This window comes from Triticum urartu, chromosome 5A (assembly GCF_056163025.1).
Source record: "Triticum urartu cultivar PI428250 chromosome 5A, HENAU_Tu73, whole genome shotgun sequence".
Taxonomy (NCBI): domain Eukaryota; kingdom Viridiplantae; phylum Streptophyta; class Magnoliopsida; order Poales; family Poaceae; genus Triticum; species Triticum urartu.
The window spans coordinates 567,240,967-567,256,220 of NC_141877.1; the positions used below are offsets into that span (position 1 = coordinate 567,240,967).

The 15,254-nt window shown below is 42.9% G+C and overlaps 2 protein-coding genes across 2 annotated transcripts; one reads left to right on the top strand and one right to left on the bottom strand.

Moving 5' to 3' along the window:
- Positions 1 to 5,579: 5,579 nt before the first annotated feature.
- LOC147972922 (uncharacterized) lies at positions 5,580 to 7,051 on the top strand. Its single transcript, XM_087521752.1, has one exon. It carries the CDS (start codon positions 5,795 to 5,797, stop codon positions 6,260 to 6,262), a length of 468 nt encoding a protein of 155 aa, XP_087377878.1. The 5' UTR covers positions 5,580 to 5,794; the 3' UTR covers positions 6,263 to 7,051.
- A 197-nt stretch (positions 7,052 to 7,248) lies between these two features.
- LOC147972923 (protein STRICTOSIDINE SYNTHASE-LIKE 3-like) lies at positions 7,249 to 10,610 on the bottom strand. Its single transcript, XM_087521751.1, has 3 exons — positions 9,742 to 10,610; positions 7,964 to 8,131; positions 7,249 to 7,874 (listed from the first exon to the last, which is right to left on the bottom strand). Exons 1-3 carry the CDS (start codon positions 10,356 to 10,358, stop codon positions 7,463 to 7,465), a joined length of 1,197 nt encoding a protein of 398 aa, XP_087377877.1. The 5' UTR covers positions 10,359 to 10,610; the 3' UTR covers positions 7,249 to 7,462.
- Positions 10,611 to 15,254: the final 4,644 nt, after the last annotated feature.

A 15,254-nucleotide genomic window follows, 5' to 3' on the forward strand; every position in this document is an offset into this window, starting at 1 on the left:
TTCCTTAGCCGTGTGCGGCGCCCCAGCCACCATAGTCCTCGATAATATTGTAGCGGAGTTTAGGCGAAGCCCTGCTGCTCTATTACATCAAGATCGTCACCACGCCGTCGTGCTGACGGAACTCTTCCCCGACACTTTGCTGGATCAGAGTCTGGGGATCGTCATCAAGCTGAACGTGTGCTAGAACTCGGAGGTGCCGTAGTTTCGGTGCTTGATCGGTCGGATCATGAAGACGTACGACTACATCAACCAAACGCTTCCGTTGTCGATCTACTAGGTATGTAGATCACACTCCCCCTCTCTCGTTGCTATGCATCACCATGATCTTGCGTGTGCGTAGGAATTTTTTTGAAATTACTACGAAACCCAACATGTAGTCACTGCATCCATTAACTGCATGGTATTATTCGTACTGCCTATGATATTTAGTATCGAAACATAATTCCACTAATACCAGAAGGGTATGTCACATCGTGATCGATGTCGGATCTCTGCGTGAACCCTTTTGCTACAAGCCCCGCTTTCTCACCACCGCATTGACTTTGTCTATGAATGAGAAGTTTTTAGTATTCCATATGGAAGATACTTATGAGGAGTAGGTATTACTTCAGTAAATACCACTCATTTGTTGAGCGAGTGCTATCCTTCATTACTTGCTTCCTTTTTATGTGAACCAATATGAGTGCAAGAGGCACTCTACCATGGATTTTGGTTCTGGGCCCAAAAGGTTTTAGCAATTTGAGAAGAAATATATGTCGACAAATGTAGTCTTTAGTTTATATGATTCTGATGGAATCATTGAAGTTTGTGGATAAAATATTTACTCCTTTTTAACTCCTTGTGATTTCCTACAACAAATGGAGTCAAGGTGTTTCGATGTCCTGGCACCAAAACATTTGTGCACATTTATGTCGGGCATTGGATGATGAGCATCCAGTGAGGTGTCTTTCAACTTGATGTTGAATTACATTTACTAGTTGAGGATGTGATTTCCTCTGTTTCCGCGGAAGCATATGAGAAGTTATATCTCGTATTGTCAGATTTTCTCCCCCTCTTGCTCTCATTTGGGGAGAAGAGTGGTTTATCAGGTACCTCCACTCTTATGACACTTTACTGCGGGAATATAGAATTTAGTAACACCTTGTCATTAGTAAATGTATGTCGCAGATTTGCAATGTGTTGCAAATATATGATTCTCTAAACTTCTAGTTCAGATTCTTTGAGTACGTGGATATAAGGATTGAATGTGAATAACATTTCTAATTTATTTCTTGGCATTCTTTGTGGTACTTATCTCCCCCTAATGCCAAAAAATATCCTTATTGCTGATGCAATCAGCATACGGGCTATGAATAATTTTGATTGACGGATAAATTGTTATTCCTCACATAGATCCCTAATTTTTGTGGCCCATTGATGTACCCTGGAGTGGTGATATCGGTATGTAACCAAATTATCGCAGATGGGAAATACTTTGTTGATTTCCACGTAGTTACTACAAGGGGAAAGTAGTATGAAATGCAGTTGGTATGATTTAGATCATACTTACGGTGTGTAAGCCGTATGTGTCCAGCAAGAGGCTGGTAAATTTACAATTATTTAAAAGTGGTCATGTAATTCATTTAACTCTCTTTGATAAGAAATTTAGCTAAACCATTCTGGGTATGCACATAAAATACTTAATGCAAAAAATGTGCTCATTGAATGAGTGAATGAGTTCAACAACATTGTTCATTCGAATGGGTTTATAGATCCTGTTTTCAGGAGAATTTGCTCTTACTTTGATAAGTTGAGCAATTTATTTAGTAAGATCATGCATGGTTGTGTGTGATAAGAGACACACTTAAAAACATTTTATGAATGTGTATATGAGTACCGTGAAGTATCTAAATAACCCCAGATAATGGTTAAGCAATCCAGACATATCTTTTGAATGTGTTCAAGGAAGAATAAGTGTCCTTAGAATTTTAAGGTGAGAGTGCCTTAAAACTTATTTCCCCTATGGCACATGTGGTGCAGATAAAATCTTATGATTTGGGAAAATTTGTAACTTGATAAGTTCTGACCAACAGGATTGTCAATAATTTTCTAATCATCCCCAAACCAGGATGGTTAAGGCTACCAAGCCAATAATTTAATTTATTAATATCTAGAAAATTATTGTGTACGCAACAATATTGAGTATGACTTGATTCATACATTCAAAATTTATCGAATATCATGTCCGAGAAATAAGATATTGAACATTGCACTACTTGTAGTACAACAAGTATGGGCTAATAATATTTTGGGATAATTAAGAGATTACATGAGGTCTGCAATATTATGAAATTTTTATTACGCAAACATATCATCGTTGCAATGGAATTCACCAACCCTTTATTGCACTAGATTTTTGATTCTCTCCTTCTGATGTAGATTTGAGAACAATCATTTACCAGAATATTTTTTGGTTATAAGTTTGCAAATTTTAAAATTTATCCCAAATATGTGGTGTGATTTGACTATGTATTTGAGGGTTTGGTAATCATAGGTATAATCTTGTTATAACCATACATTTGACAAACTTGAGAGTTGTCTTTGTGATCGTTTGAAAATGATATATTCCCTATTAAGAGATAATTTTGTCTTTGATTGTCTATTAGCCTCCACTTTACTTCGTATTCCTCATGGTTCTATTTTGTGACCAATGAATTGCTTAGTATTCTCAGTACTAGCAAGAATTTCAAATAATGTCATAGCACCCGTTGGGTGAATCTGATGATTTTAAGAAATTTCATGTTTCTTCATCCAAAAAAATGGCAGTACCATCGTAAGAGGACATAAAGTGTATTAAGGCATCTCAACTAGACCTGCATATGAAAATATTTGATCACAAGATTTCAACTTGAAGTTGATTAAGTGACATAATTGTGAGCAGACGTATACTTGAGGTCTTGAAAAACAAATGGGTGATCATTTGTTGTGTGCTCACACTAGCATTCTTCTCTAAAGGAAAATATTTGAGATAAATAAATATTCATCCATTGTGTACTTAGTTTAAGAACTAGGTGACGTTTGTGACATATAAAATGCATATGTACATATTTGGCTATTTATAGAATAGCCATGTCATTTTTCCAACGTGGGGTTATGGTGGCAACAATGCCACATGTGGATACTATGACCGATGTCATGAATCATCTTAAAATAAATACTCCTGCCTAACATGAATTTAGAGCATTTGGAAATGCCAGTCATGTGTTACATGAAATGCTCATGCATTTATTTAATTTACTTCTAGGATTAATCATGTCCAAGGTGATCCTTGGTGAACCTGGGTGTAGCCTTCAATACAACGCATGTGATAAAATCGTTGCTAATATTTTAGACTTCATTCTTGACAAAATGTATGACTTTAAAGTCAATGTCAAAAACATATACTTTGCATGTTTAACATTGGTTAGTCACTATTAAAGTATAACCACAATGTGATGTGGACCTTACAATCGCGTTTGAGAAACTCGAGAGTTGCTCTAAATTATAGTGTCCATCTTGATAGATGGACGACACTATAATTAGAAATAATGAAATAGGCTTCACTGCCATGCATTTAACCAATGTAATTGAAGACCATCATCGGGGTATGCACATATCTGCATAATTTTCTACAACTTATTCAATCAAAATGAGGCTTAAATAATGATAGTAGTAGAAAAAAAATTCAACATGTAATGACCATGCATTACTATTTGTTACTATGAGAGTAACATATTTTAGTGAACAACACCAATTGCTCCAGAGTAGCAAATTTTTAAGATAGCTGATGCTATATAGTCATATGTGTAGACCTCAATATATATAGGATAACACTTTGAAGATAATCACCGGATGCAGTGTAGATCTCGCAGTAATAGAAAACATAGTCTGACTTTTGTCAGTAGATGTTCATATCTCTATTACCTTATGTTATGCTATATTTAAGAAAATCACTTTGAAAGTAATCATCTGTCAGAGTGACAACACGTAGATCTTGCAGTAATAGTGGATAGTCTGCAAAATTTTGTAGTAGATGCCAATATTACCTTATGATATCTTGAGGTAGTCAGATCTATTATTAATATTTGGAAGAGCACTTTGAAGGTAATTATCTTGTAAAACTGACAAGATGTAGACCTCACAATAGTGGTGGATAATCTTATTTGACATCAATTTCTCTATTTGTCTAGGGCAGTGATGTGTTTGGAGTCCAGTGTTGAAGATCGACGGAGATGTGGATCGTTGGAGTTGTTTCATCTTTCCTTGCCGAGGATGGCGCCATTCGTCGCCTGACTCTGAGACTCTGTCGCCGGGCGAGCGTCGCGCGCAAGCCGTTTTGCCTCCAGATGCGTGAGAAAGCCCTCGGCACCTCGCCGCTGTTACGCCGCCTCCCCGTCGCTTTCTTCGTGTGGCCAAAACGCTCTCGGTCACGAGCGTGCTGATAACGTGTTAGATAGAATCAAGAGAGAGAGGAGCGAATGGAAACATATGTATATGAATGAACTGTTATTCTATTGATTGAAGATTGGGGTATTTATACCCAGTTTACAAGGCGGTTACAAAAGGAGGCAGTTGCCAAAAGTGGCACCGATATAGCAGTGATTAATAGTTAATTAACCTAATTAATTAATTCCTAACAGTAGGAAGGGAGACGCATCACGTCTCTAATGTAAACAGATTGCCACGTCATCGCATGCATGCATGTAGGAATCTTTTTGGATTTTCAGTTTTTAAAATCTTTTATCTCTTAAACGAAAAATCCGATTGAAAATCCTTTTTCACCATTAAATCCCTCGTGATGAGATCTTCGAAACTAGATCCCATGTTGATATGTTTTAATGAATTTTTTTTGATTAAAAGTTGCCATGTGTATTGCATATGAATTGCCATGATGTTTACACTGAAATTGCCATGATATGTTTCAGCTATTTTTTTCTACATTTAAAAGTAAATTTTGACATTTATAAAACAGGGAATTAAGAAACTAGACTTGCCATGAACCATAAACTAAAATTGCCATGATACATGCACGTAAAATTGCCATGGTTCATACAAAAAATAATTTTCATGGTCAAAGTACTGGAGTTGCCATCATCAAAATACTAAAATTGCCATGATCTACAAACTAAAATTGCCACATGACAACTTTAGTTTAAGCCCTATGGCAACTGCAGTGTAAACATCGTGGCAACTTCTGGCAAAAAAAAAATTCATCGAAACATATCAACTTGGGGTCTAGTTTTGAAGAACTCGTCGAGACGGATTTAATGGTGAAAACGGATTTTTAGTTCGCTTTTTTATTTAGGAGATACAACATTTTTAAGCCGAAAACCAAAAAATATTTTGCTGATGTCATCTATTCATACGTGGCAAAATGAATGGTGACGGAGGCGTGTGGGCGATGTGCAAACGCCCACACGTGTGGGCGTTAACATTTCCGAAAAACATCATAAAAAACAGTAGGGATTAAAAAAAACAGCAGGGAACAACCTTCCAAGAAAAAAAAAAACAGTATCCACAAAAAAAACAGCAGGGGATAAATAGCAGGACATAACTGCAGGCCGCGTGAGGCAGTAGAAAATTGCGGTTTGATTTTTTCTCCTCGCCCCGCCGCTACACGCCACGCTCACGCCATCGTCGCCGCCTCCACCCCGCACCAACCGCCCTCCTCTACATAACCGATCCGACAACCGCGCGGCCGCCCACGGTGGAGTCTCTCTCGCCGCCAGCGACCCGGGTCGGCGCGTTGAGGGTCGGGGCCGGGGTGGAGCGGCAGATGCGGGAGGGCGGCTCCGGCTCCGGCCGCGAAGGCGGGGAGGAGAAGGAGGCGGGGCGGGAGCGGGAGCGCGGGCCGCGGCCGGGGTGCGGGGGCGAGGCGGCGGGGCAGGCGGCGGCGGACTGCGCGGCGGTGTGCTGCTGCTGCCCCATGGCGCTGCTGGAGGTCGTGCTGCTCGTCGCGGTCCGGCTGCCGGCCGACCTCGCGCGGCGGGCCAGGCAGAGGCGGCGCCGGCGGCGCGGCGGCAGCGGGTCGGCGTCGCTGTCCGGGAGCACCAAGGCCATGTTCGCGGCCGCGGACGCGCTGGAGGCGGACGAGGCCGAGGCCGGGGCGAGGCGCGAGGAGGAGGCGGCCGAGGCGGCGTCTGAGTTCGAGCGCGAGATCATGGCCTCCCGCCTCTACGGCGCCGGGTTCTGGCGCTCCAACTCCTCCCGCTCCAGCTCCCGCGCCTCCTCCGCGCGCCGGTAGCCGCGCTCGTCGACGGCCGAGTCGGCCAGCTGCAACGGCGACGTCACGTCGGCGTCCTCCTCTTCTTCTCCGTCGCGTCGAGTGCGTGTGTTCCCTGTGCCCACTGTCGCGTTGCGTGCGCGTGGAAAAGATTTGCCCCGTCTCGTCGTCAGGTGTGTTAGTTTAGTTAGGTTAGCATCGTGGTACAGCAGGCGATCGTGGACACGTGCGTGCGATCTTGGCTTTGTTGTGTCGCTGCTTTTAGGATGGATGGATTCGTGATGGGCCAGTGGAATTGCTTGGCTTTGGAGAGAGGAACAGCGTGGTCCTGAACTCCTGATCATCGAGCAGCATATGCTGCCAATTGTGCAATGGAATTGCCTGCATGGCACTCGTGGTCAAACAACCTACTCGTAGTGGTATTATAGTGCTAGTGGCAAATCTTTTGAAGGGATTACACGGGCCTAATGGCCACCAAAGATAAGATTACCATTTGCCAATGTGATGCACCCTACCCGGTGGAGTACTTTTTAGACTGCTATAGTGCAGCTGCGAATCATGGGAGCTCATGATACGCTCGCTTTGTCTGCATATCTGCTTGTGACACTGTTCAAGGCTCCTTTGATTCAAAGGAATGTCATAGGTTCTTTTTTGTGTGTGTGGAGGAATTGGTTCCTTGCGAACTTTCCCTTCATAGCCTGTTTGATTCGGAGGATTGTAGTCCTTAGGAATATTCCCTGAGGATTGCTCTGCACTCTGTTTCTGAAGAAAAACAATCCATCCACTCTGTTTCTTTCCTGTGGCACCAAACTTTTGATGATCCCTGCTTGAATTTCTGTCAGATTAGCATAACCAATTACAGTACATTTAAGTGCATATTTTGAACATTTTTTTGGGATGCATATTCTTAATTGAACAACCAGAAATTGAAACTTATGAAACAAAACATTTTTTGGGATGCATATTCTTAATTGAACAACCAGAAATTGAAACTTATGAAACAAACGGAAAAGAGGAACACGCTTAACAAATATGAACTCTGAAAGATCCCAGGGACAAACTAAAATGTCAGTGAGTTACAGTTGCTACTAGGAAAAGGCTGAAACATCAAGCAATTCTAGGTTGCTTCCAACACTAGATTTATTTGGATGAAGCAATAGTGTGCAGCGGCGTTCGTGGATTTCATACTCTCTTACCCATGTATCCCGGCAAAAGGGCGGCTTAGGATTCCTTGGCGTAGTCAAAGACGGCAATGAAGGGCATGAGAACAGATCCTATCCAGAGCTTGCCATCCTTCTCCTCCACTTCGCTCACAGCTCTCACCACCTGCCCTTTAGTGTCCTCCAAGATGTCAAGCACCTCGCCTTCAGGGCTGTACTTGATGATGAGCGCGTGCAGATTGCCGCCGATTTGCATCAGGTAGTGATACTTGGCGGGGATCGGGAGGCTGAGCAAGAACTTTCTGAGCTGGACGCGGCGACTCAAGAGCCGGGCGTATGCGCTGCGTCGGCAATGGATTGCCACCCAGAATTCGCCCTTGTCGTTGGTCCTCACGTTGTCCGGGAACCCAGGCAGGATGGCGAAGAGATCGACGGTGCCTGCCTTCTCACCTTTCAGCCAGTATCTGCTCAACCTGTTTGGATAAGGACACAATAATCAGTGACTAATTTCAAGTATACATGTATGAAATCCTGAACCAAATGGAGGGAAGAGTGTATAGACCTTCCACGAGATCCTTCACAGAAGACGAAGAACGAGCCATCCTTGCTTAAGCTCACTCCGTTGGGAAACTGGAGGTTGCGGTGAAGGACTGTTGTCTCCTTTGTTTCGGGATTGTATTTCAAGAGCCTCCCAGAGGCATCTCCAGAGAAAACCAACTGCATGAAATGCCTGCAAATGAATGGACGCACTAATAATTAGTTGCTGCACCTCTACACGATCAAGAAGTCCAGCTTAACGCCTCTCAGTCTACCCGAAAATCGTCACAAAGAAACTATAAAGCAGGAAAACGAGAACAGCTCGCACATTTACTCTGTGCCTCATGTGGAGCGGAGTTACTAAAGGTATGGTTTTTCACAGCAATCAAACCCTTCAATTGCTAGCACACAGTTCAGTTGAGGAATATTACTATTTGGGTAGTGATTTTGTTAGTATAAAGTTCAATTGAGGAATATTAGGAAATATTAAAATACAAGAAAGTATGCGGTGCACCCACACTGACGTCCATTGTGGTGCATTCGCTTTTCAGCAGGATACAAATTATTACTAAAAGTAGCCAAACTTTCTCATAAAGATATGACTACTATTCATGTAGTCGACCTCCATCAATCAACAGATGATACTACCATGGTTAGCAGTTGTTCAGTGGATAGGATCGCTAGTGTTTTCAGTTACAGGGTCCTAGTGTTTTCAGTTGGCAGTTGTTCAGTGGATAGGGTCCTGAGGTCTACTCAAAACTCAAGTTTACTAACGAATGAGGCAATGGATACAGCATAGCAAATATGTGCCAGTCCAACCAATACGATGATATGAAACTGAGGAGAGGAGAAGGCAATCTGGCAAGTCCGATTTTAAGCACGATGCAAATTATTATGAAAAAGATATCAAAATTTCTCATAAGATACTACTACCTCTGTAACTTAATAGTATAAGACATTTTTTGACATTTACGTACTCGAGCTTAAATTGCTAGTATACAGTTCGATTGAGGAATATATCTATTTGGTAGTGATGTGTTAGTATAAAGTTCAATTGACGAATATTACTATTTGGGTATTGATGTGTTAGTATAAAGTTCAATTGAGGAGTATATTAAAATACAAGAAAGTTTACCACCCTTACGTGCATTATGGTGCATTCGCTTTTAAGCAAGATGCAAATTGTTTTACCAAAAGTAGCCAAACTTTCTCATAGAGATATCAGTATACTCCCTCCGGTCCTTTTTACTCTGCATATTAGGCTTGTCTGAAGTCAATCTTATCCAACTTTGACCAAGTTTATACAAAAAATTATTAACATTCACATAACAACACATTTATTATTAGATCCATCTCGGAATATATTTTTATATTATATTTATTAGATGTTATAGATGTTAATATTTTCTAATATAAATTTGGTCAAACTTAGCAAACTTTGACTTCAGTCAAAGCTAATGTGCGGACTAAAAAGGACCGGAGGGAGTACTACTTATGTAGCCGACATTCAACAATCAACAGATGATACCATGGTGTCTACAGCTATTTCACTCACCCCTTTACCTGTCAAATTACAGGGCCCTAGTGTTTTCCATCAAAAGAAAAAACAGGGTCCTAGTGTTTTCAGTTAGCAGTTGTTCAGTGGATAGGGGTCCTGAGGTCTACTCAAAACTCAAGTTTACTAACGAGTGAGGCAATGGATATACAGTACAGATATCAGATATGTCAACTGCAACCAGTAGTAAGCTGACATGAAAGATGAAACTGATGAAACAAGAAGGCAATCTGGGTGGCAACACGGACCTTCTCTGGTAGAGGACGCTGCTGTCGGTGAAGTAGACGTTGCCGTCGGCGTCGAGGTCGAGGTCGTTGGTGAAGTTGAAGCGCACGCCCTCGGCCTCCGTGGCGAGCGGCGTGGCCAGCCCGCCCTCGGGCCCGACCTTGGAGAGGCCGAAGTAGGCGTCGGCGATGTAGAGGTCCCCGTTGCGCTTGTCGAACCGGATGCCGAGCGCGCGGCCGCAGACGTGCTCGTCCTTGAGGTACTCCATGGGGGACGCCTTGGGCCCGCCGCAGCGCTCGGCGGTCCAGGCGGGGGAGGCGTGCGCGAAGTAGGCCCAGCGGGCGCCGTCCCAGACGAGGACGCGGCCGTCGGCGACGCCCGTGTAGGGCCCGCGGCCGAGCGGGTCGAAGGCGACGCTCTCGGGGCCCTGCACCTCGCCGCGGAACCGGATCTCGGCGCCGCGCAGCCGCTCCGCGGCGTCCGCGTGCGGGGGCATCTCGGCCGCGTCCGGGAGCTCCACGGGGAGCGCGTCGAAGCCCGGGAAGTCGGCCATGGAGCCCAGCCGCAGCGGGTCCGTCGCGCAGAAGGCCGCCAGCGCCGCCACCACCGCCGCCGCGGCCACCACGCCCGCCGACGCCATCCCCGCTCCCTCTCTCGCGCGCGCTCTGGGCTCCGCTCCCCCGCGCCTCTCGGTCCCTCCGCCTGCGGTGGGTTTAGCAGCCGCGTGTCATCGCTTTGTTGCGCTGCTGCCCCTGCCCGGTAGTAGCGATCTGCCCGTGGCACCGCGTCGTTGGGATTTTGATGCGCGGGCGCGACGACGCTCGGAGCGCGCATGCCAACTACCCCTCAGCTTCCCCTGCACCCGCGCAACGCACATGCCGCCATCAACCGCTGCCCCGTCGGCATTCACTCCCAGGCCCGGCACGAGCGCCCAACCAACTCCTCTCTGCTTTTCTTAACGCAAGAATCGACGTGACGATAGCCACTTGGTGTCCGAATGAATTTGGCCTATGCATTACAGCAACGTTTAGACTAGCCACAATGAAGAGTAACATACATTAGTAACACACGTATTTCTAGACCATATTACTATCTTCATAATGGGTAGTAACATAAGTGTGGTAACATGCATAGCTTCATTTATTAGGTTATAGACTCATATTGCATTGGGACATGTGATGTTACGGTAACTAGCTAAGTTACTACTACTACCTCTCTCCTCATTAACTCATTGCCACATAAACAAATTTGCTGAGTTGGACTCGATGTTACTGCTGAAGTTACTTTCATTGTGGCTAGTCTTAAACAAAACCGCACGGTTTCTATGAAAAATGCTAGCGCTCGCCCGACCGATCACATTGCCCGCTTCTATCCCCTCTACGGCCGTCGGATCTGATTTCGAGGGGGCCGGATGACGTAGATCGCCACAGCGATGACGAAGACGACTACGACGCAGGTCCCCGCTACGGTGGCTCCCCCACGGGTGGTGGTCAGAGCTGAGAAAGTAGTGGTCTAAAAGGCCTTATATTTGTTTACACTTCCTATTTCAGCATATTGAAATTTGATTGTTGTTTGCACTTTGCGGTGAATTCACATGGGTTGCTGAGACATGAGAGATTCAGGATTATTCGAAGTTATTAGTAAGTAGCTTAATACATTTATATTGTATGCAATTTGCAATGTGATAATCTCTGTAAATTATGAAAAAAAATTGATGAGCATTACTTATAAAAATTAGTACTTTGAAAATAATTGTTCACCTTTAAAATTTTGAACACACGCCCTTCAAATTCAGAGCCCGGCCCTGCCTTTGACCAAGCCAACATCGATGGGTTGGCGGAGGTGATGGATGATATGGCCATCACCGCCAAAGACCCTCTTATGTGACTGGCGGAAGTTGTCGAGGCCTTCACCTATCCTAATCGTCCACGCAACCAAGACTAGTTAGAAGTCTTTATACTCCCTCTGTCTTAAAATAAGTGTCGCTGGTTTATTTGGAACAAATAAAGTATTAGTTTCTATAGTTTGATGTATGAGTTGGTCTTTTCTCTACACGTTTGAGCTTGCCATCAATTTTGTTTCAAATTATATATGAAGGAGATCAAGAAATTTGTATTCAACTAATGCATCATCGACCGGCCGGAACAATGACAAGTGATTGATGACATGCTGCCGTTCAATTTTTCATTATATATTTTAAATCCCATAATGTACAATTTTTTAATAAGGTAAGTTGGTCTTAAGATGGTCTAATTAATATATCCTAATTATATTGTTTTATGGTAATGAAATGATATGCCTCGTTTCTAAACACATGACAGCCCGCCAGCCCCTCTCTTGTACGATATAGTTGTACATATCTCATACAATGTTGCTCCAAAAATTTACTAGATGGCCTAGCTGGGGAGGGATCCCAGTGTGCAACAGAGAACAAAACAGCAAGCGAGCATACCTTTGTTCGCTTCTAAGCGTTGTACAAGCAATCTCATCAATCACAGAAATTATGTCGGCAAGTGTATATGGAATTGTGTAACCCCTGCAAGAGCACGCCGGCTCAACTCGACGCAGCTCTGGTATTAATGTTAGATATTTTATGGACCATTTAGCTCAAGATTTAAACCATAAACCGTTGAAGAAAGAAAACAAAGACACATTTGAGTGTTGAGGGTGTCATTTCTGAGAGTTTGATGATTTTGGAGATGACACCTAGGACTCTCCAACTCGTTCCACAACCTTCAGGAACTAGCCAGAAGAAGGAAGAAGAAGATCAGATGGGGATTCACCCACTAAAGCCCTATGTGCCATCTCCCAAACCATCAAGCTCTCAGAAATGGCATCCTCAACACTCACAGGTCTGAAGTTTAATAAAGTGGCGTGCTTGTTCCTTTTCTGAACGATTTGTGGTTCAAATCTTGAGCTAAATGGTCATGAAAATATCTAACAAGAATATACGTGGATGAAGCTGCCTATAATTTAATATCAAAATCTATTATGATTGTGCAAGTAGCATGTACTCAAATAAAATTAGGGGCATGGGGGACGAAGCTAAATGGCTGGCTCTGGCAAATAAAATTGAGGAAAAAATTGTGATATCATTTGCCTCCAAGAAACAAAAAAGTAATTGATCGGATCTGCCTTTCTAAAAAAATCTTGTCCTAAGAGAATAAACAAATTTGATTGTGTTCCCTTCGTGGGAGCATCCAGCCAATTTGCTCTTCCAATCAAGTTCATTTCTTCCATAGTGGAGATTCTTGGATACTCCCTAATTTATATGGACCATGTCAAGATGCTAGGAGATCTGAATTTATCAACTGGCTTGAAGAAATACAAATGCTTGCAGAGATTTACTTGGCGCTACTTGGGGGGGGGGGGGGGGGGGATATCCAAGACATGATGAATTTAAATGTTGCCATAAGTTCTCTGGGATTAGTGGAAATACCCTTAAAAGGAAGAAAGTTCACTTGGAGTCTTGGAGTAACATGCAAGAGGCCCCTCTGTTGGAAAAACTTGACTGGTGCTTCTTTGACTCTTGGATACTAAAATTCCCATATACTCTTGCCACTTGTTTATCCAAACCCATTTTTGATCATCTCCCTTCTGTCATTCAGATTGGCACTACAATGTCATATGTTTTCACTAGACATTTTGAGTATGTGTTCACTGACAGAACTGTTCTCCTCCATCCTACAACTATAGAACTTGTTGGAGACTTCATATCTCTCAACCCGGACATTATCTTGAAATATCAACTTCAGCTCTTGGAACATATCATATGATGTGTGGCGTTTCAAACATCTTTGGAGTCCCGGTTCTAAACTGTAAAGCATGGCACACTAAACTATCGAGTAGTCATCAGATCAAGCATGCCAGGCGTTCATAACATCTGCATCAGCTCGTGCAGCAGGTCTGTCACCTAGCGGTGCATCAAGGACATAATTCTTCTATGTAGCAATGAGGATAATCCTCAAGTTACGGACCCAGTCCGTGTAGTTGCTACCATAATCTTTCAACTTAGCTTCTCTAGGAACGCATTAAAATTCAAGGGAACGGAAGCACGGGCCATTGATCTACAACATAGATATGCAAAAACTATTAAGACTAAGTTGATGATAATTTTTTAGTTAAAATAATAAAATTACTAATGAACTCCCACTTAAATCAACATCCCTTATGTTGTCTAAGTGATACATGATCCAAATCAACTAACCCATGTCCGATCATCATGTGAGATGGGGCGGTCTTCAATGGTGAACATCTCTATGTTGATCATATCTACTATATGACTCAGCTCGACCTTTTAGTCTCTAGTGTTTCGAGACCATGCCTGTACATGGTAGGCTCATCAAGTTTAACCCAAATATTCTGCATGTGCAAAACTGGCTTACATCCGTTGTATGTGAACATAGAGTCTATCACACCCGATCACCACAAGGTGCTTCAAAACAACGAACTTTAGCAACGGTGCATACTCAGGGAGAACACTTTTATCTTGAAATTAAGTGAAGGGATCATCTTATAATGCTACCGTCGTTCTAAGCAAAATAAGATGCATAAAGGATAAACATCACATGCAATCAAAATACGTGACATGATATGGCCATCACCATCTTATGCTTTTGATCTCCATCTCCAAAGCATCAGCATGATCTCCATCATCACCGATGTGCCACCTTGACCTCCATCGTTGCGTCGGGGTCGTCTCGCCAAACATTGCTTCTACAACTATTGCTAAGGTATAGCAATAAAGTAAAGCAATTACATGGTGCTTAGTGATTGACACGCAGTTCATACAATAATTAAAGACAACCCCAAGGCTCCTGCCGGTTGTCGTACTCATCGACATGCAAGTCATGAACTTATTACAAAACATGATCATCTCATACATCAACACATATCAAATCACGTCGTGACCATATCACATCACAATATACCCTGCCGTTATTACCTATGCAAAACCAGAACGGTGTTTACCAAGTTGCCTTTTAACCTTCTGCAAGAACCGCCGTAGTCAAATTAGATTCAACTAAAGTGGGAGAAATAGACACCCTTTGACCACCTTGAAAGAAATATGCCCTAGAGGCAATAATAAAGTTATTATTTATTTCCTTATATCATGATAAATGTTTATTATTCATGCTAGAATTGTATTAACCGGAAACATAATACATGTGTGAATACATAGACAAACAGAGTGTCACTAGTATGCCTCTACTTGACTAGCTCGTTGATCAAAGATGGTTATGTTTCCTAACCATAGACATGAGTTGTCATTTGATTAACGGGATCACATCATTAGGAGAATGATGTGATTGACTTGACCCATTCCGTTAGCTTAGCACTTGATCGTTTAGTTTGTTGCTATTGCTTTCTTCATAACTTATACATGTTCCTATGACTATGAGATTATGCAACTCCCGTTTATCGGAGGAACACTTTGTGTGCTACCAAACGTCACAACGTAACTGGGTGATTATAAAGGTGCTCTACAGGTGTCTCTGAAGGTACTTGTTGGGTTGGAGTATTTCGAGATTAGGAT